We start from the raw sequence: 23,621 nt of genomic DNA on the forward strand, positions 1-23,621 counted from the left end.
CCTGCATCGGCAGGCGGACTCTCAAGCACTGCGCCACCAGGGAAGCCCTGGATGAGTCATTTTTACTTAGCACTAATTTCTAAAATATTTAGATATTAACAGTATTATTATATTTAAACAAATAATTTAAAACCATGAAGGAGTAGCCATCCATTGCTCAGCAGAGCAAACTGGTATCTAAAGAACCCAGTTCTGTCTGGAATTCAGTATAAGAATTGAATATTATCCATTCACTCACTAAATTTGCTTGGTTCTAAGAAATGTGTAAAAGTGCTGTTCCAGCTATATTACAAGTGTAAGACACAACTTTCATCTTCAAGAAGACATATCTTTGGGGGAAGATAAAACTAAGGCAAGTGAATTAATTCAAGAGAAAAAACTTCTGAATGAAATAATTCATGGTTGATTGACATGGAGAGACTGCTCACCGTTATTTGGGTTTCACATACCCAGAGAGAAGGAAGAATGTCTTACTGGTTGAAGAAACAGCACCAGCAGGGAGGTCATTTAGCATGGAGGGGCATTGAATTCCTCTTCATGACAGAAGAAAAGAGAATACAATTATGTGAAAAGATAAAACGCTAGAAAAAATTACCTCAACAAATTCTTGTTCTCAAAATAGGAATCATCTGACACATCTTTAAAACTGATTTTCGTGATTATTTTTAAAGCTTTTCAAAAATTAATCCCAAAAGTTGCTTAGGCAAGCTGTTCCAGAGTTTATCAATCTTTTTATTAGTAATAAATATGATTTTTTAAGTCAACACTTTATATGCATTGAATAAAATAAGCCATTTGTAATACAGAAAGTAGCATAGATTACTCAATAAATTATTCTCTCATTTAATCCTCACCCATCATCAGACTCCCACAAGATTCATTTGATCCCATCTCATGTTATGCAAATCTTCTGCTATTCATAACCCGCATCTTTCAAATATTCAGACACTTAGAATGCTTCACCATTGTTATTACATAGAGTAAAAGTCCTAAAGGAGTCTTTTTAAAAATTGAAAAAAGAAAACCTATATCTTTCTACATAGAAGTTTATACTTTCCAACTTATTTTCCCTCATATAACTACATTCAGATAGTGCTTACATTACAGTGTGTCAGACATTCTTCTAAGCCCTTTATGTACGGTAGCACGTTTAGTCTTTGACAATCCTGGAAAATAAGTATTCACATTCTAAAGACGAGAAGGTTAAGAAACTTGCCCAATGTCAACCTGATAGTAGTAAGTTGTTTAAGGTTTAGTATAAACAATTTGTAAGTCCAGGATTTTGTGAGCAATTTCTTCTACTTGAAAAACTTTCACTGACTTCTCCGCTTCATTCTACCACTTTCCTTCTATTTATGTACAACATAATAAAACATAGTTTCACCCCAATACTGATTTCATCTAATGTCATGACATCATTCACTGCATCTTAACCACTGTGAAACACTGGTGTGTGAGCAGAGAGAGGGCAAGTGTTTGCAGTGTAACTCACTGCAGCAGCTATACAACACACAACTCAATTGCAGGTAACTCATGTAAAGGAATTGATCTGTGCAGTCTTGGGTGTTCTGTTTATATGCAGGCCACTGGCTGGGGATAAGTATGTATTATCCAGACTTCCCCAAATCTATTTTCCATTGCCTTAAATTTTCACATAATTCAAGTGAGATAATACATGAAAAAGATCATACTCTAGTTTCTGTATGTCAGTTCAGGCTGTTACAAAATACCATAGACTAAGTTACTTAAATAACAAAAATTTAGTTTTCACAGTTCTGGAGTCTGGAAGACCAAGATCAGGGTGTCAGCATGGTCAGATTCTGGTAAAAGCTCTCTTCCTGGTTTGCTGACAGCTGCCTTCAAACTGTGTCCTCAAAATGTCAGATAGAGAGATTGAGAGAGAGAGGGAGAAGAAGCTAGCTAGCTCTGTTGTATCTTTTCCTGTAAGGGCACTAATCTCATCATGAGGGCCCCCACCATCATGACCTCACTTAAACCTAGTTTTCTCCCAAAGGCCCCCATCTCCAAATACCATCACATTTGGGCTTAGAGCTTCAACATATGGATTTTGAGGGGGACAAAATTCAGTCCAGAGCAGTTTCTTACTGCTTTTCTTTTTCTTTTTAAAAAAGAAAATCCTATTTCCAAAGTCTTAAATATCCTATATTAGTACATTCCCAGCAAAGAGATAGGAAATTAACTAGAATTGCTAAATATCACTTGATTGTGTTGCAGAATAACTTTTAGGAAAACTAAACTTGAAAAACTATCTATGCTCTCTAAAGGTGATAATCCCAGTTTTACACTTATTTTTGTGAGTTTAATTTCATAATTTTTGAAACATTTTATTGCTAAATTGAAATTTCTCCACGAGTTTTAAATCACTTCTAAAAAATATATATGTATTAATATAAACTCCAAAATGAATGCAGAATATCAATATAAGTGGCTTTATTGTTTAAGTGTCTGTTATCATACACTCCAGTATTATATTTTGTTTAAATGTATTCTACTCTGCTCTTGATTATTTGTCTTGACATTCCATGACTCTGATGGTTGTTACTAGGGAACTACACTTGGTCTCTTTTGCATAAGGAGCACTTGCTTCTCTTCAGTAATTCATCTTTTTTTATTCATTCCAGCTTTTCCAACTCTTCTATTTTTCAATATTAAAATTAATTATACTCCTGAACTCTGCTATTTAAATTGTTTTGTAGATAGTTTTTATTAGATTTTAGTAAAAAAAAAAAAAAGTAAAAATTTCTTAACCTCACAAATAGGTGAATTAACATGTTTGTTATAGTGCATGTCCTTAGAGATTTATCATTTTTAAAAATTATAATTAATAATCCAAATTTGGCTTTGAAAACATTTATTTTAATATTTAAGGACAATCATTTTCTTTTAAAAATGGTCTCAGAAACTAATTTAAAAATATTTACATAAAATGATTTTCATTCCAGTTCTTACCAAACATTTTATTAAAATGAGAAATCATATATAATAAAATACTTATTGTAAAATAATTTTAAACTTGGATTAAAAACTGTGCAGTGTTTTTGATTTCTCCCTGCTTTGACCCTAGAAAGTTAGATATTCTTTCTTTAGAATTTTCACTTCTCATTTATGGGGACAAAACATGATAGACTAGACACTTGATGGTAGAAATCCCCAGCGATGATTTCAGAGATAGAATTATATAATTTAGTACTTCTCCATGTTAAGATTTTTTTAATAAAACTATACTTTAAGGTTATTTTCTACTCTTCTAAATATCAGAAATTACTAATCCTAAATATTTTTATGTAACATGATTTTCTCTTCAGAGTCCTTTATTGAAAGTCCAGTAACCCTAACTGAAGGATGTTATGCTCAGAAAGCCTTTTTTTGTTTGTTTCTTTGTTTTTTCTTGGCTGCACTGTGCAGTTTGTTGGATCTTAGTTCCCCAACCAGGGATCGAACCCTACAGTGGAAGCGTGGAGTCCTAACCACTGGACTGCCAGGGAATTCGACCTCAGAAAGCTTTAATTCCACAATATTCATGTTTTATGCATTGTCAAGTAGAAAAGATTTCTAATATATTGCCAAATCTATTGGAATTTACTCACTCCCGTGTTAACAGGCTAACTCCAGCAAGTCTTGGGCTAATGCTTGATGATGAATAATGGCCTTTAAAGACACATGATGTATTTATCTGAATGATAATGAAGACTCAGCCATATGTAAAGAAACTTCGGAAGGCTGCGCTTCATTTTTTTTAGCTTTTTTTTTTTTAAACATCTTTATTGGAGTATAATTGCTTTACAATGGTGTGTTAGTTTCTGCTTTATAACAAAGTGAATTAGCTATACATATACATATATCCCCATATCTCTTTCCTCTTGCGTCTCCCTCCCTCCCACCCTTCCTATCCCGCCCCTCTAGGTGGTCACAAAGCACCGAGCTGAGCTCCCTGTGCTATGCGGCTGCTTCCCACTAGCTATCTATTTTACGTTTGGTAGTGTATATATGTCCATGCCACTCTCTCACTTTGTCCCAGTTGACCCTTCCCCCTCCCCGTGAAAAACAAATACCGTATGCTAACTCATATATATGGAATGCACTTCATCTTTTTATTGCTATGACAGTAGGAAAGGGATGAGAGAAAGGGTGTATGAGTGATTCCCACTGGGACTTAGCCACTTAAATTATGTATAATATTATCTCTTCATTGTTCAAGTGATCCTTATCTGATCCTCAATCTCAGTCACTTGTTTTAGATGCTAAGAATAGAAATTAATTCAGGACAGATTTTAGTTCTAAAAGTTATGGGGGAAAAATAAAATGCGTAACCAAAAATGTTAGTTTAAAAAAAAATACATTTACAAGTAGACATGCAAAGGAGCATCCTCTATAACCATATTATCTTTGAAATCTTAAAAATCCTAGGACTATATGTTGTCTTATTTTTTTGATGAGATGAAGGCTAAAGGTTGAAATCTTTCCTTTATAAATTATAAAAGTATATGCAGAACATTCATGACTAGGGTCAAATAAATATAAATGTTACAGATTGCTTTCTTTGAAAGTAGTATTTATATATATAAATGCATTTGAAACCAGTGAAAATATATTCAATAATGAACATGATAAATTTAATTTATCTAAAACAAATTCTAACAGATCAATTTGTCTTTGTATAAATTGTACAAAAAAGGGGGATGGGCTGCATATTATCTGAGACTTTACTATGAAAGTGAAGATTTTAGGCAAAGTATACAAAATCAATGAAATCTTTCACCAAGAGTGATCTACATCTCAAGTGTCTTTCTCCAATCCATCCACTATGTACAGATATCCTATGATTCATATATCAGTTACAAAAATAGTTTCTGTAGCTGCATTGGTCTGCAGCATTACAACTGAGCAGGAACGAACACCAGCCTCAGAAAAGAGAATCTGTCTTCAAAACATCTCAACATTAAGAATGAAAATAAGAAAAGAAAATGTAAGGGTGTATAGAATTAAAAAATTCAGTTTGCATCCAATGAAAAAAACTTGCAATAAAAGAAGAGAAAAAATATATGTTCACCAAGAAAAAACATTTTTTTCAGACATTTAAATGGAATTATTATACTAAAATGAGGAAAATATTATCAAACTATCACTTTTTATTGTCAATCATATAAAACTGTTTAAAATATATACTAAGTAAGAACAGAGTGGGATTAAACAGAGAGTGTAGTTAAACCAAAGTCACAATCAGTAACAAAACCCTTTAGGAAGAAATAAAAACGAAAATCTATGATAGAAAATCAAATCATCTAAACGGATGATAAACTTGGGAAATATAACTAAAACAAAATGTAATTTAGTAAAATGATTATAAAAATAGGAAAGAAAGAATGACATATATGCAACATGAAATATGGAGTTGCTACCAGTGCATAATTGGATTTTTCAAGAAAGAAAATGGAAAGAACAGTTGTTAATCAAAAGTAGAGTAGAAAAAAAGAATTCTTAAGCCAAAAAACAAACGAACTTAATCTGAATTTAATAAAAAAGTAGGTTTTCAAATGAAGTCAAATTCTGACTAGAGACAAACTACAAAATATATTCAGCTAAAATATCAAAATATAGTGGAGGAAAAAAACAAATATTCTGATAGCAATCATGCAGAAAATGCAGGTCATTTAGAAAATTGAATGATTTCAGATTTATCTTGGAGTAGAAGGAGGCAAAACAAATCCAAATGATTTCAAATTTATTTGGTAGGAAAGGGAGGCAAAACAAATTGTCAAAACACTGACAAATTGTGTTGTATTATTATTAATTCAAAAAGATAAAAACCCAGAATTCTTTAGCCAGTTGAGTGTTTATTCACAATAAAATAATACTCAGATATTCAAGGTTCAAGGATGTTGTTATCATGAAATTTTCTTTTGACAAGATACGTGCTTCATATGATCAAGGGGTGATGATATGAATATCTTTACTATCTAATTTTAGGCAAGGAGAAGCTGTAAAAGGAACTCTAGATATTGAGATGAGTAAAGAGACCAAACATTGTCAAAAGGAGGATGGTGGCTAGTCCATTTAAATTTTTGATGCATTTCTGAGATCATCAGAATCAGGACAAAATTGTCATTATTATTCACAAAGCACTAACTAGAGCAGTAGAAAAAAGAAAATATAAAACTAAGGAAGTTTGACAGTCAGGAAATAAAAATGAAAAATATGATCTTGACAAGTACTAGGTATAATGCTTTATAAAACAGAGTGCAAAATATGAATGGAATAAAGAAAAAGGAGTCATAAAGTTTAATGAAAAAGTAAAAATCTTTTAAAATGTTAAAATGTTTCAAAATATTAAATATTAAAAATATTATTTTAATGGGAAACAGCATTAATGAAAATATGTAGGTCCTATATCAGAAAACTACACAATTTACTAAAAGACACTAAAAATTTTAAATAATTCAAGTGTCATACCATTATCCTGGAAAATGCACTATATAAAAGAAAGCTATCTGTAAATTAGTACAATTCCAATAAGCAATCTGTTGTATTTTTGTTTCTTGCAAAAATATTCTGAACCTGATCTAGGACTTCTCCACCAATGCAGTAAAATGATCTTTAAAACTAAAATATTAGCCTAGGATTGCATATATAGACCCCTCACATGGAATAGACTAGAATATGCAGAAACACATAAAATGGGTAGACATTTAATTTATGGTAAGTGACAAAAATATTGATGAAAGAAACAATGTGGGAGACAATGGTCTGTCACAGAAGAATTAAAGTCATATTTTATGCTTTAGCCTCAAATCATAGACCAGAATACATTTTAGATAGATTAAAATAAAATAATAAAAGTGTTAGATGACAACAGAAATCTATATGTGTATAATCTTATGATGGCAAAAGCATTTCAAATCAGGATCCACAAGTCAGACATCATAACACAAAACTTTGATAGATTTGATTACATAAAATAGTAAGACTTATCTATGGCTGAAAAAGACCAGAAATGAAGGATATATAAAAAGAAATTGCTAAAAATGTTCATCTTTTTATGGAGAGAGCTGTTAAAGCAGAAATTTTGAATGGAAAAATGGTCAGGCTGTGTAAATAGGCATTCCAAAATTAATGCATTAATATGGGAAATAGTATTTAGACACATTTATGATGTTAACTTATAATTTACTAACACAAAACATTTAACACTTTTCAGTATTAGATTGACAGTTTTTCTTTTAATTACAGTATCTGCTAGTAATACTGTATGGGAACTCAGGTGCAGTTGATGGAGGATGAATTTGTACAGTGCAATATAATTTGGCAATGTTTATCAAAAGTATTTTTTAAATGTTTGTATCCTCTGATCCAGCAATACTACTTCTCAGAATTTACCTTCAGGAAATGACAGGTACAGATGTACAAACAAGAGTGATTTTTCAGCTCCCCAAAAGAGTGCTCAGTTCTGAGAGATAATCAGCAAATAAAATGGATATAATTTATGACTATCTGTATTTGGGAACTTGAGCAGGAGGTGGAATTTGAAACTGATTCTAAATTATCTAAGCTAGGAATAGGAATAGGGAATTCAGAGGCATGGCAGATTTATTTTTTGCTCCTTTTTTTTTTTTTTTTTGAGATTTACAGCCAATGCCAGAAATTAAGGGAAATACAAGAAATATATAATAGAAAGCTAAATTAACAATAGCTGCTGTAACAGATTTACTTTTTTTAATGCTCAGTGTTTTGAAAATAAAGCTCTTTTTTTCCCCTCAAGCAATTTGGCGATGCATATATTCTTAGTTTGGCAATAATTTTCTTCCAGGAGGAAAGTCAGTGACCCATGGCCTGACATATTCCTGTGGTTCTCTTATTTTCAACTTGCATCTCCTGAGATCAGGAAGGTTACATGTGGGAGGCATTTATTGGCTGGGCTTTCTTTCAGTTGTCTAGAACACAAATCACATGGTTAACATTCAACTGCCAGTGAAGCTGGTAAATGTCTAACTCTGTTCACTGAAAGAATAGGAAACAAATTTGTTATTAGTTAGAAATCTCTGCCCCAATATAGCCTTCTGATCACCAAATATTTTTACACCTTCTTTTTCTCCCATCAACCATTGCTAAACCCTGTCCAAAGAGATACCTCAAGTCCCATCAAGCCACTGTATCCAACTCAAAGACCAAGATCCTCAAATATGCACAGTTCTCTTCATCATCTCTGGATATGTTAGTCCAGGGACAAATGAACCAAAACACAAGTTTCAACGCTCTTCTCCATCCCATACACAAAACACAATGATAGAACAGATTCAGGAAAAGCACTCCTTTAAATAAAGGCTGTCTTTTGGAAATAGTAGAAAAACGGGAAACACTTGAGTAGTCACTGATCCATAATAATTATGAAAATATGCCAGAGTGGCATGAAAAGTTCCCTCTGCCTCGGCAATAGTTATAGTTCTATGAAGAAACTAGATTCTCTTCTGTTCATTCTTTTTTGCTTCCTACAATTCTACCTTACAGGAAGTTCAACCTTGTCAGTCATACTCTGTGGCCACATCAGAAGTGGGTGTTTGGTAATATGCCCTCTATGGGGACGACACAGCTTTTATAGGCCACTTCTTGCTTTCACCAAGTTTGGGAGTCCAGAGGCTGTTTGATGTTTCAATTGTCAGACTTTTCTTTCTTTTTCTTTTCTTTTCTAACTAGGTATATGCTTCTTTGGCACAATAGTTCCATTAAAAACACAGTAGACTCCTAATCTATTTGTCAGATTCTTGTGCCTTGTAACCACACTTTAAGACTTTCTGAAAGTGGAATTGCCAGGCCTAATTTATTTCTTTACTTTCTCTCTCTAAATCTCTCTTGTAGGCTATAAGCAGCTCCCATGAAGTTATGCACACAATGGACTGGAGGATAGGCAGTACAATTAACCTGACTTTTGCCATAGGGCTGAGCCTTAGTACGTTTTGTTGCTCAGAACCTCAGTTTTATCTCTTATTGTGCAACTTTTATAAATAGTTGATTTTCCAAACTTTTGAGTACTCAAAATACGGGGCTTTCTTAGATCTTTTCATTTCTGCTTGGTAACTGGCCATCCTCTACTGGTCTCATTCTCTTTCCTATAATATCTTACTAAAGGCAGAATGTAAAAGTATATCATTAATCTAATCTTTCCAACCACTTCCTTTAAAGTTACAAGTGCAACAGGCACTTAATCCTCAATGTTGAGTATTCATCTTCCTCCTTCTATCAATAACACAACACAGTTTGTAAACCCCCTTCTTCTTGAAGTATGATCTTCCCTTTGATCAACTAATGTGTACTCTCCAGGATCTCTTCCTACCCCACTTTTCTCTCCTTCTCAGTCTACTCTGCTGGACGCACTTCTTTCAGACTTTAAATATGGAAGCTTTTCAGGTTTCAATTTTCAGACTTCTTCTCTCTATTTAGACTCTCTCCCTTCGGGAGTTCCTCAATTTCCTTAGCTTTAAATCATATTTATATAATGGTAAATACCAAGTTATAATCTCTAACCCCAGTGTTTCCTATGACATAATTGCATTTTTTAAATGGTATAGTTGTATTTGTCACATTAAAAATACACACACACACATATTTTCAGGTGGAGAAGAGGAGAAAGGAAAGGCATGTAACTATACAAAATCATATATGTGTATTTGTTTATCCTGTTTCTCCCTTAAAACGTAAACTCAGTGGCAACAGTAATTTATATGTCAAATGTTATATTCTCCAACATTTTGTACATTATAGGCACATAATCAATATTTGTTGACTAGATGATTGGTGTAACACACATTAATAAAATTTTATTTTAATGCGCTAGTTTTCAACATAACTCATTCTAATGCAGATATGTACTCTGTGTCTAAATAACACACTAACTAGGACAATATTTTTCTCTGTTTTCTAGATCCCAATGCTCTGGCTGGCCAGACTGGCCCTGATCATGCTCTTATAGGAGGAATTGTGGCTGTAGTTGTATTTGTCACTTTGTGTTCTATATTTTTGCTTGGACGGTATCTGGCAAGACATAAAGGTAGGTTATATTTAATAAAGCATTCTTACATTTGGCAAAAGAAATTCTAAAGACTAGCTTCATCATGAAATATTATGTGAGTGCGTGTGTGCATGCATGTGTGTGTGTGTGTGTGTGTAAGAGAGAGAGAGAGAGAGAGAGATGGGGGGTGAAAGAGAGAGATCTAACTACTAAGTTTTTTCAGAGAATTCTTGATTATTTTACTCAACGTTAAAGCTGGACTGGCTATCAAAATAATACTTAGACAGTAGCCAAAAGTCACAGAGTAAATCATTGGCTCAGGAAAAGAAAAAAAAAAAAATGGAAGCAAGTTTGTAATTTATCTCTAGGACTGAAATTCAACTCTGACATTAACCATTTGGTAATGTTTCTATTTGTAAGCTTATGGACACACATGTGGCCATGTTAGTGAGGAAAATATGTGATTTTTCACAATGGGATAGGTAGCAAACTATTGATATAATCTACTTTTAAATGGAGTTACCAAAATAAATGGTGACCCATTTGATGTGATCATTATCAACATCTTAACAAAGGGCCCTGATTGCTACAGCTGCATGGATCACATGGTCTGAAGTCATCATTAAAGAAATCAAAGTACTCATTACCCATTCCAGTTTGGCTGTTGCCTCTAGTTAATCTGACCACAGCTTCATCTACAACATATACTAGAATACTGAAAGAAAGTGTGCAACTTTAGAAGGGTGAGTTGTGTGGTTTCTTACGACTCAGAATATGTTTCAACATATAAGAAATCTGGCATAAGTTTCTTCCTAAATGAATGTAGCTTTAATACTGGCTATTTTACCAGTCAGACAGAACTAACGTATTTTTCTTCCAATACCCACAGGAACATATTTAACAAATGAAGCTAAAGGAGCTGAAGATGCACCAGATGCTGACACAGCCATTATCAATGCTGAGGGCAGCCAAGTCAATGCTGAAGAGAAAAAAGAATATTTCATTTAAGATGCAGGCCAAGATTCTGAATTTTACTTACCACGCTGGCTGCTGGAGAAAACTGGCTATCATCTTTCAGAATTCATTTCTATCATCTTCTGCTACCTTTATTAACTTCCATACCGTACTGCTATCAGTAGCCAGTGTATACCAACAATCAGCTGTCGAAAGCATCATTCTTTAATTACTGTACCATCCATAATGCAGGACATTTCTTACTGCCTAAATTCCACACCATTGCTCTTTTAACATACAGTGCTTGAATATACAGCCTTAACAATGTTAATCATCTCCTTGGATCATGATTTTGGATTGTTTTTATACATTGAAAAAAATGTATGCAGAGGTTTTTTCCCCTCATATTTTGTCCCCTTTAAATCAAAGACCTTGTCAGTTTACCATTGGACAGCTTTCACAAGTAACAAGATTAGGTAAAGACCTAATGTGCTTAAGTTCAATCAGATGTTAGAGGTTTACGATGTTTTCTACATGTCTGTATTCAAAGACATGTTTTGGAAGCATATGCCCTAAAAGACAAAAACGGAAAAAGATTACTGTAGTATAGATTCTGGAATGTTTGAGATTGTACTGGTAAAGCTGTATCAATTCACTATTTAAAAATGTAGTATTTGATACAGGAGCCATGTATATGGATTGCAATCAGGACATGCTATCTTATATAATTATATAGCTCTTACCATTAGGTTATTTTAGCTTCATATACCAATAAATTGTTACAAACATTTTACCGTTTTGGGAATCACAAAGATTTCATTCATTTCTCTAATTTGATTCTGTAATTTATTTGTTCCACAAAGACTCACCTGCCTAAACAAAATTGAAATATCCATAGGGCACAATTTTGAGACATTTTAGTATCTGTATATAGTGCATATAATAAATCCAATTAAACATTATTTGATACATATTTAACTTTTTTGGCTGTAGGTAATTCAGTCATGAGTAAGCATTTTCTAATGTCCATTATATCTCTTTAGATATTACTTAAACCAATATTATAAGTAGGTAACATGTATTAGTATTTTTGTCTGTATGTCCTAGCACTGTTCAACAACAAATTTTTCTAGTTCTTGTTAATTTTTATTTGTTATACAATGGAAGCACAATGTTATAAGGAAAGGTAATTTTAAGCTAACAACCAGTGCACAGCCTCAGGTTTTAAATTACAACCACAGTTGAATAATAATCTAAAAATAAACTCTTAGTTTGCTAAAAATTTTCAAATTTTAATTTGGCAGTTCCAGAGCTGCTTACCTATGTTGGTTTGCCAAAAAGAAGTGTTAAGATATGTTTTCTGTATAAATGAACTAATTCTTTATATTAAATTCCTGTCTATGCATTTTGTGAGGTACAAACTTATGAAACAGTGAGTGATAGAGAATTTCTGCCATGCTTTTAACTCCAAGGTGAAAGTCTCTTTCTCTGGATTATTTCTGAAATTTTGGTGTATTTAACCATTAAGAAATGCTGTATTCTTAAATATGACACAGAGTCAATCTAAAGTCATATTATTTCTCCTAGTAAAATACAATACTACTAGATTAGTGCTCATTAGATTTACTATATGCTAAAGATTAAAAATCCAGTTAGATAAAAATTATTTTCCCATTGACAAGCACTGCACCTTTAAGAAGAACACACATATGATTATATGGTAGCTATACTTGCGACGTCTGAAAGCATGATGGCCTCTGGTTTTAAAAATATTATTTTGGAATTTATTTTTGGGAAATGAGAATGGTTGAGTATGACATCATGTATTAATATCAAATGAAAGACAAGGGTGCTGTATCTTAGATTATTTATCAGAAAAGTATAAATCTTTTAAGGACAACGTTAGAATTTTTAATTTTTTTTGATCATTGAAGCATATATCTTGTTGATTTCTTACAAGAGAAAAAGGACGATGTCAGTCAAGCAGCACTTTTTCAGAATATACAGAACATAAATAATATGATGTGGTTGAGTGTTAACATAATAAATCATATACAGTATGACATTTTAAGGAAATAAGTCTGCATTGATGTGATTGCATGCTTGTTTTTACAGTTCATTCCATACCATCTGTGGAAAAATGCAATAATATGTTAATATAGTATGGTAGTTTGAGAGAATCAGGTAGGTGCTACTAGACACATTGAAACTAGAATAGGTTTATAAACTGTTCATACCTTTCAATGCATAATCTTTAGAAAGATTCCACAAGGCAAAATTCATCCTGTTATTACAAAATGGAAAGGTTCTTATTACAGAAGTAAGTTGTATAAACTGCATCATCAATTACTATTTAGAGCCTAATTTCAGGATGCATTTACAAAATTGCTACTCTTCATCGATGTTGTATTTACATCCTTCATTTCATCTGTATTCTACTTGGCTCCAACTGCTAAACTGTTGCCTAAATAACTCAATCATTATTTATAGCACTGCAAAATTAGAAATCCAAAATTGGTTGCACTTCAAGACTTTTGACTCTTTTAACCCTTTACAGTAGTATAAAAACTCACTGGAACTCTGTAAATGAAACTAACTGGTATATTATGATTTGTGATCTCTAATCAAATATTCTGACAGTTAAAATAGATTTGAATTAGGTATCATTTCAGTTACTGAAAGAAAACAGCAGTGGTATTATATTTTCCTATCTTAAAATTTTTTTTTTGATTTTCACCAAACAAGATAAATTGTAAAAATTCTGTTCATTTCTATAAAAATCAGAAAAAATATGAAATAAATTTCTAAATGGACCATGCAAATTGCCATGACTGAAACATACACACTTGTATGCCCAGAGAGCCATAGCCACAGAACACAATGGAAGGCGTGTGCACACACATACACCCCACTAGTAGAATATGGAACATTATTCTTTACCAAAAGTAGCTATTCTCTGCCAGTGTACTGTTTACAGTGTAAATTGTCCTCCATCAAAAAAGTGTAAACAGCATTCTTTTTTTCTTGCTTCCATTTCTGAGTGTCCTAGATAGAACGATTATCAAAATTAGGAAGAAAAAGGAAAGTTTGTGAGTGCAAGGGCAAAGATAGCATGAGCACAGTAGTGTGTGTGTGTGTGTGTGTGTGTGTGTGTGTGTGTGTGAGAGAGAGAGAGAGAGAGAGAGAGAGAGAGAGAGAGATTCCAACTTGTTTTCTTTTACCAGAGAATGCAAGAAGCAGTTTAAGGAACCTGATATTGGAGTTTAATCTAGAAACTGGATGACCTCATATTGATTCAAGATACTTAATCTTGCATTGAAACCCCACAATTAAAATAACAAATAGAGAAAGAAAACTAACTTTCCTAAATATGGCAAAAGAAGCTAACACCTCATTTATTTTTATTTCTTTGTAAAAGTATAAATATCTCAACTAAAGGGACAGGCTCACTTGTAATTATGTACTCATGATTGTAACAGCATTGAGATTCCATATAGGCCCATGTACAGCAGCTGTTTGATGGTGATGGTTCTTCCATGTAACATAGCAGTTATCGTGTAATTTAGTGCCACTTATTGCAAAGTGTTACCAAGGGGAACATTTAAAATACTTTTTCTTTGGATATAAGGATAATTGAATGAATGATAAATACGAAATTTCATGTTACATTTTTTAATTGTGGAGAAAATGCAAAACCTCATATCGTACTGCAAATTCCCCATCACATTGCTAATTACTTAGAGCCCTCTAAAAATGCCCACTATAATCCCCCTTTGCAAATGGTAATCTGTGAAGAATATACAATACAAAACAAAAAAAAAATTAAAAAAACAACTGGCAACCACAGCAGAAATAAATGAAAAACATAATAATTACTGAGTAATGCTTTTTATTAAGTGGCACAAAGTACACACTAAAAACTATGCAAAATATAGGTAACTACAGTGTACGTACATGTAAGTATCCTGTACTTGCTGTGTATGGATGTTGGAAACCCATGTAATTATAATATGCATTTTGAATATTGGGAAAGAGGAAATCTTAGTGTAGATAGTAGTACTTGTTTTGAAATATACACTGGCAATATTGAAATACACTCAGTGCAATATCTGCTATTCTATTGCTGGATACTTAATGCAAAGGGATTTTTAAAAATTCTTCAACAAGATCTAAAAGGTTGCTAATCTCCACCTCCTGCATATTAAAGCATTAATTAAAAATACAAGTGACATAACACGTTAAGTTTTTCTTAATCATTAACGTGACACAATAAAAGTATCTGACCTTGTTTTTAGAGTTACTGGAGAGAAAGAGATAACCTGAGTTTTCAACTTTGATGCATATCTAATTGAATTTGGGATTCTTAAACTTTCTTTGAAATGTGTGTATGTTTTAATGGATTGTGGTACTTTTATTACAAGTACAAATTTATTCAATCAAAGAACATAGGTTACCTTTAATAGTTAGTCACTATATCTTAATGGAAATTTTTTATATATTTTCTTTTTCTACTCATTCTTCCCTTTCTCTCTCTATTTCACCCCAAACATGCCCTTTGCACTTATACCCTTCCAAAGGCAATGGATTGAAAGTAGCAAGATTATAAAGAAAGCTAAAGGGGACAACATGTAAAAATGGGTTCTAAACTCATCAGCATTTTTATGTATTCAGATATTAATATTGAATGCAATAGTTATTGGATAGAGCTGGTAAATTTTCTGCCATGCATACTTACAATAATCCTTCTACCTCTCACTTTTAACATGGGCTATGATTCTTCGAAATAAATAGAAGAAATAATTATTTACAAGGTATCCCAGGAAGCACTCTTTTGCAACTATCGTAACAGTCCTCTCCCCACCCCCTGGGAAATCTCAAAAGCCAACTTTACTTTCAGTGTACTCAACGGTGTATGGATCTGCATTTGTTTTTCCTCTTCTGTCATTAACTTTTCCTATAAGCAAAATACAGTAACTTTATAAGGATAGTTCCTCACATGACTATTTACTATTTCAATGTGATATAATTGTGTTGATTTAAAAAATAATTTAAATGGCAACACTTTGCAGTCCAAGCTGACATTTCATTTAATATTTAAAATAAACAATTTCTTATAAATTAATGCTATGCTTTTAAGTAAATATATGTGATTTATTTTTCCAAGAACTGTTATCTATGTAAGACAAATATTTAAGCATTGAAAAATGCCTCCTCATTAACAAATAATCCCTGAATAGTGAATGCAAAGTATTGCCGCAAATACCCACTTTATTTTGGCTACATAGACATAATATGAATTCTTCAAATGATGTAATTTAATTATTCTAAAAGGAAATGACATTTTGAAAGCAGATTTTCCTTTAGGAAAAAAAGATACAAAAATTATCTCAAATTATAATGCTGAATCTATAAAATATGGTTAAAGTAAAATATATCTATGTTATGTGGTGATGTTACAAATAATATTTGGTGTAATCGTTACCATCTTTTCTATATATATATATATATATATATATATATATATATATATATATATATATATATATATATAAATGTATGGTTATTTTGGAGAGAATGGGCCCAAATGTGAAAAAGATGTAAAGAAAAAACACTATTTTCCCCTATGAAATGTATTGTATATTTCAAAAGAAGAAACTTAAAAGATATTTGTAGATTGCAGGGGCAAAAGAGAAACCTACCAGGGCTCAGCACTTAAGCACTTTTCCCACATCCAGGGTCAGAAGAGCGGGGATTCCTACACGGACTTTTAAGTGCAGTATATGAAATGCCATTACACTTCTCTTACACACAGTACTGTCAAACCTCAAGTGTTTTCTTTCTCCAGATGCTTTTCCTTTTACATGATACTAGTAGACACTTTTCTCTTTATATTTGCTGATAGTGAAAGTTATATGCAATAAAATATTTGATGGTTGAAAGCAGTGGTCACCAGTTGGTTAAAAAAAAAAGAAACTGTGAAATGTAAACTGAATTGTTATCTCTTTATCCTTTTTGCTTTTCTTTGTGTTTCTAACGTATTGATTGAGTCTCATAAATAGAAAGGAAAATAATTTAGAAAAATTTCAAAACTAGTACTCTTTCTCCTTAACAAATGTATGAAATTAATCTCTTTACATATTTATTTAACTGTACCTGCTGTACTTATTGTAGATTCAATGATGCAGTTAAGTAGTAACCCAAGGATTTATGAGTTTGGATTACTGACCTATTTTCTTCATATTCAGTTCACATCAATATTTGCAAATTGGTTGCTTAGCTTTTTATTCAACCAAAAAATATTCCCTCAAGAAAGCTCCATTTTTATCATAAATATTTCAACATAACCAACATTGGAACAAGTCTGCCATGTTAAAAAGAATTTAAAGACTTATCTCTGAAAATGGTACCCACAAATGCAGGTGTTCCCAGTGATGTAGCTTCAAAAATAAAATGTTCTATTCATATGACATGAAATTCATAACTTTTGGAAGGGTATATTTATGACAGCATAACAATAAATTCTGTGCTGAAAAGAAGATGCACCAAAATCACACATACTGCACAGAAGATAAACACAATTATTGAATCTACTGTTATCATTAACATTTTCAAAAACCAAAATGCATATTGTAATAGGTACATGACACTTGCATGTTGATTTGCCTATATACTTACAAAGTATTCAATGTGTACTTAGTGGCGCTTAAAATATGTCATGTACAACTCATAAACATTCTTACAGGGTTCCCATTTGCACTTCATCTTTCAGTAAAGTCTTGTCAGAAAAAAATTGTCTGATACATATGGGAAAATAAAATTTGAGTTTTAGCTATCTGTTGGACATTACTGAATTGTCTATTCATTTAGTTCATTTTCTTAGGGTTGTTAACAGACGTTGAAAGGTGGAATTTCTTTTATCCCACTGACAGATTATGAAAGATGTTACAAAACATATTCCTTTATGCCAAACATTATTTTGCACATCTTTTTTCAACTGCATACATTATCCATTCATTTTAGATTTCCTCAGTGATGCCCATTTTCTTTGTAAGTTTCTAAATGGAAGTTTTAAAAATTAATCAGTAATAAAATGTTATTTTATTTGTAGAACATTTAATCATTGCTCCTTGGAATATATGAACCTTGTAATACGCTGAATAAGGGTTAAAAACAAATATTGCTGACTTAAGGAAATTTGCTTGAGATTGCCAAAATTCCAAAACTCTGTAAAGATAATTTTACAATCACTTCTCTGTGTTTATTAATGTTGACTAGGAACAGAAGCAAAAATACCTAAACCTTTTTTTTTTTTAATTTTCACACTCTAACCAGTATTATATATTTCAACTACCTAAGATAATGCAATTAATAATATATCCATCCTAAGCTTATGCCAATAAGAATTTGAGATAAGCTTTTAAATTTATGGAGGATTTTCTTTGTGTCTTTGGAAGTTCACTTACCATAAGGTATTTTATAGTCTACTTTAAATAACAGATTTTGTTATACAGGGTAAGCCAAAGGCTGTACAAGAATTAGTGTTTGGGTCTGATATTTGTGTTAGACCATGAAATATTCCATTAAAATTTACCTGTAAATACAAGGCGAGATTTTGTATCTGGTTTATTTTATGAAATAACATTTATTTATTTTAATTCATTTTTCCTAGCAAAAGAAGCCCTGCGATACATGTTAGCAAATTTGATATTGTGTGGAAAAGCAATTTCAGCACTGAAAGAAAATGACATCTGAAGTAACACATTCATAGACACGATTCTTTATTTCTTTTAAAGTTACACAAAATGCCCACTCTTACTCAGCCTACCACTATATACATATATGACACCCATGTTTCCTAGATAAATCAATTCCATGTTTTCATAATGGCAAGTGCTATTTCTGTCAAAATATTCTTTGACATTTTTTTAAATCAAGGAAGCATGCTGATAAACTTTAATTAATAATTGCATAGCAGTTTTAGCGTATGAGAGGGATCTTCATAATATGACAATCCTTGGATAATGCTAAAATTAACTGTACACTCCTTTAAAACAAGAAGTTCCAAGAAGTAGATAGTTTTAAGTTTTTCAAACCATACTTTGTTTTGTGAAATTTAAAGATAGTTTTTATTTTCTGTTTTGAAACCTAGCAAATAAAAAAAAATGTATAGAAAAGAGATGAAAGAGGAAAATGCAGTTTCCAAGTTGCATTTTAAATGCCTCTTAGTGTTATGCTACATTGCATATTATTTAATCAAAACATAACTATTGAATACCTACTATATATTAAATCCCTTACTTGATGAACTCCACCAAGAACTTGAATCTAGCATTTTATGCCTACCCCTTCAAAACCTGTTAATAATTAAATTATCCTTCCAAGTAATGACCATTTTCTGTATTTTTGGCATTGCTATGCTGGAGGAAGAAGTGGGGAAATACTAATTTTTTTAAAAAGTGTAATTATGAAAGGTCTTATGACTTGAACTGAAAAGAAAATAGCCTATTTTTCAACCATTGTTCATAGTCTCAAATTCAATGGATATTTCTATGAAGATTTTCTATTCTGATTTTTTAAAAATAGGTCTGTTTAATAAGTTAATACTTTATTATGCTAGAAAATTTAGGAAATTAACTCATCTTCTGAAGAGTGGCTGTAACAATGACCAGAGTCAGTACATAAAAGTCCTAAAAACATGTGTCCCACACATACTTATGGAAACTTTAATTCATTTTGTTTTTACTAAAATGCATCCTTACACAGATGGAGGGTGCATGTAATATGAACACATAGCAGAATTAAGGAATACATATTCAGGTAGATTGGAGTTGGTATACAACAATAATGTAGTGTAGACCTTTTAAACTAATACAATATTTCTGGCAAAAGCAACATAATATTCCTGGATGTGGTAATCATTTGCTCTAAGATTTGAAAACATACTTAACTAGTAAAATTGGTATATCATGAATATATGAGAGAATATCAGGAAATGAATTTTTTTCAGTGTGTTGGGAGAAAAAATAATTAGAAGAGAACTGGAAAATTCCTAAAGGTAAGGTTTGTCTGTTTGGCAATTTTACCAAATGGGAACGTGTCCTAATACCCTTCTGCCAGAGATCAGAGAAGCTTTGTGAAATGGGATCACAGCGGGTCAGCAGTCTCACAAACTCCTCGGCTCCACGGTAGGGGGATTTGGGGATCTAAGGACTCCTATTTTAACCACATAATCTACCAATGACATGTTCATTTGCTTCAAAAAATAACTTTAAAACTAGATTTGTTTTCATGAAAACATAAACCTATCAAAGTTGCACCTCTTGCTATAAATTATTCCCTGTGCTTCAGGCTATTTCCTGCTCTTAAGCACCAAATAATACATATATTGTCTCATGTGACACTGAAGTCCTTTCTATGGCCTGTAAGTAGCATAGAAGGCATTAGTACTTTTAATCATATTTTGCTTACAGATTTTCCTGCTAATCTGATGGAATCATGTAAAACTGAGTGCACACACAATATTTTTCATAGAGACTGAGGCACATTTTAAATCTAACCATGAACTCCAGACTAAGATTCTCTGCTATAATCTTGTACCAAAAGTCATGTCCACAGCTGTAGAAACATTTCTCATTCATGTTTGTCTTTCTTGCACCCAGGCACTATCTGTGATCTTGGTGCTAAGGCATTGGAGTGTTCTCCCATAACAGAATAAGAAATATATATTTTTGTTCCTCTGCCAATACTCCCACCCCCTACCCACACACACACCTGTTTCTGGCAAAAAAACCGCTTGGAATCTCCAGGAGAAATGACTGGTTGTAGAGGGCTCCTCGATAGCCTCAGCGTGGAAGCTGGTTGCCAGGGGAACCAACCAGGAATTAGAGTGTTGGAACTTTTAGTCCCAACCCCTGAACTCCAGAGATGGGAGAGGGGCTGGAGGTTGAGTCAATCACCAATGACCAATTATCTAATCTACTATGCCTGTGTAATGAGGCCTCCATAAAAAGTTCCCTGAAGTATGGAGTTCAGAGAGTTTTCAGGTTGGCAAACACATGGAGGGGCTGGGAGGGTGGAGAGCTTGGAGATGTCATGCAAACTCTGTGCCCCTTTCCCCATACCTTCCCCTGTGCACCTCTTCCATCTGGCTGTTCCTGAAGTATATCCTTTTGTAATAAACTGGTAATCTGGTAAGTAAACTGTTTTCCTGAGTTCTGTGAGTCATTCTAGCACATGATCCAAACTGAGGAGGGGCTTGTGGGGACCTCTGATTTATAGCCAAGTCATTCAGAAGCTGTAGGGAAGCTGCCATTTGTAATTGGCGTCTGAAGTCAGGGGCAGCCTTGTGAGACTGAGCTTTTTACCTGCGGGGTCTTGCACTAACTCCAGGCAGTTAGTGGCAGAACCGAGTTAAACTGTAGGATATGCAGCTGGTGTCAGAGAATTGATTGGTGTAGGAATCGCCGCCCCCAGCCCTACCCCAGATTTGGATTACACAAGTATTTAGTGAGAGTAGCGTTGCTTTTCCCTTCACCCACATGTGATTCTCTAAATCCAAATACCTTATGCTTCCCCAGAGACATAGAAGGAATATCATTTTCCCACGAGAAGATAATTTTGAAAAAAATCTCCAAACTAGCACCACATTTTACAAAAGAGGAGACGCAGGCATAAGAAGTCACACACATACCCATTTAATGGAAAAGCCAGATTTAGAGCATAAAGTTAACTACTGAACTCCACTGCCCCTCTATTAGGTAATTTTTTTTTTGCCACTGGGAATATAGATTCTCCTTCCCCTAGCATTGTTTGTAGAACATTACTAGCAGTGTTCATCTGTCAGAGGCATCATCTACATTGCAGGGATCTAAGAGTCACCATTGTTAAACTTGTAAGGTTCTGAGCTTCTCTTAGTGTCCTCACAAATGAATGATTAAAATACAATGTGATGTAAATTGTATTTAATGAGGTTGCTGACAGTAAGTAGGAACCAAACCAGAGCTTTTTTTCTTTGTAAATTGTGGTGTATAGAGGAGAAAGGGACAGTCTGGGAACATGGTAATTCATGGAGCTAAGAACCCACCGAGTTTCTAATAAGGGAGGCTTTGGATACTCCAGGGAAGCACAAAGGTGTTGGGAAGTGCATGGTGAAGATAAGTACATCTTCCCAGTTTATTGTACTAATTGGTTTGGAGCTCTGGAGGCAAAGCTACTAAAATACCACTGGAAATGATCATATCACAGGCAATCAAAGCACAACATTACAAAAGCAGCAAACTCCATTCATTGAAAAAATAGTCACAGTTTGTCAAATATATAAATATGAATCTGTTTAAATACAGATTTATATACTTAGGGGCCTGCTTACATTGATAATCTCAGGCAATACCAGTTCTCATGTGGAAGGACTTGTTCGTTGAAGCTATAATCCAATGCTTACCTTCAGGGCTGGTTTCATGGGTGGGTGACCAGTGGAGTTGCCCAGGACTTCACACTCTTAATAGGGCTCCATGCTTGAGGTTTAATGCCCTGCAGTGGCCACCTTGAAGTGCTTAAAAATTTTATCTGAGAATTTGTGTTTTCTAAGTGAGGTCCAATAGGGTAATTAATGGAGAACATGCTGGGGCCTGGAGCTTCGACTCATGTGTGACTCTGCTTCTCACCACCTCTTTGACTCCCCAGACAATTTCTCAGCTGCCCACTCTCCCAGTCATGCTCAGTGACCACTACAGCCCACATCAGGCAGAGTCCCAGGCAAAGGCATGGGGAGATTTGGGTCAGGATGTCCTTGCCCCACGTGTGGAGTTGCAGAACTGGCTGTGAGGGTCTGCACTCACCCTGTGAATGTCCCTGTGCCCAAGGGAGTACAACATTAAATGGCAAATAAAGACCAGTATTGCAGGTTAAGAGAAAGACAGTGCAAGACAGGAAAAGCATTTTTTTTTCCTGATTTTTGAACAAAGCATGTCACATTTTCATTTTGCAGAGGGCCCTGCAAATTATGTACCTGTTTACCGTTTCAATAATATAGAATAATGCATCGTTTTCAAAAGTATCTTTAGGATGACCCTTGACTATTTTCAGATGCCGTGATAATGGGTGTGTGGTAGGATATGGAATTATGATTTCTTCTCTTTCTTGGTTAAACATGCTACAAATTTTTTCCTGTTTCTATTTCAGGAGAGACACACAGTTAATGCTACTTGTTCAAACTCCTACGGCAAATGTTACTCAGGAAATTAATGTTTTCTTTTTTTCTTTATATGTTCTTAACCACTATGTGGACAATAAAACAACAACAAAAATGAAAGATGGAATACTCTTGAAAATAAATAATCCAAACCACACACATAAAATATATGGCCCAGTGCTATGGATATAACCCTGGGAAGGGACTTGGATGATTATTTCCGATCATTTTCCAAGACATCACTTTAATGTGGCAGTTGCAGTGGCAAAAAAAAAAAAAAAAAAAAGTCAACAAGGTAGCATAATACTAGATTAAATAATAAATAGCAAATAAAGTAATATTTATTTCTCCTTTATGATTAAAGTTGAGAACCAGATGGAGCTTTGACTCCAAATCATGATCCCTGTGTTCTAATGAGATTCCCAATAACGAGTAATGCAAACCATTATCATTGAT

At 33.3% G+C, this 23,621-nt stretch overlaps 1 protein-coding gene across 1 annotated transcript in view; it reads left to right on the forward strand.

Moving 5' to 3' along the window:
- CADM2 (cell adhesion molecule 2) overlaps nt 1-12,366 on the forward strand; it is a 1,104,423-nt gene extending 1,092,057 nt beyond the window's left edge. The window contains exons 9-10 of the mRNA XM_007452135.1: nt 9,935-10,060; nt 10,911-12,366. Coding sequence (XP_007452197.1) covers nt 9,935-10,060; nt 10,911-11,029 — 245 coding nt within the window. The 3' untranslated portion in view covers nt 11,030-12,366. The remainder of the gene's footprint in view (nt 1-9,934; nt 10,061-10,910) is intronic.
- Nucleotides 12,367-23,621: the final 11,255 nt, after the last annotated feature.

Source organism: Lipotes vexillifer, unplaced genomic scaffold (genome assembly GCF_000442215.2).
Source record: "Lipotes vexillifer unplaced genomic scaffold, Lipotes_vexillifer_v1.1 scaffold380, whole genome shotgun sequence".
In the NCBI taxonomy this organism is placed as follows: Eukaryota; Metazoa; Chordata; class Mammalia; order Artiodactyla; family Lipotidae; genus Lipotes; species Lipotes vexillifer.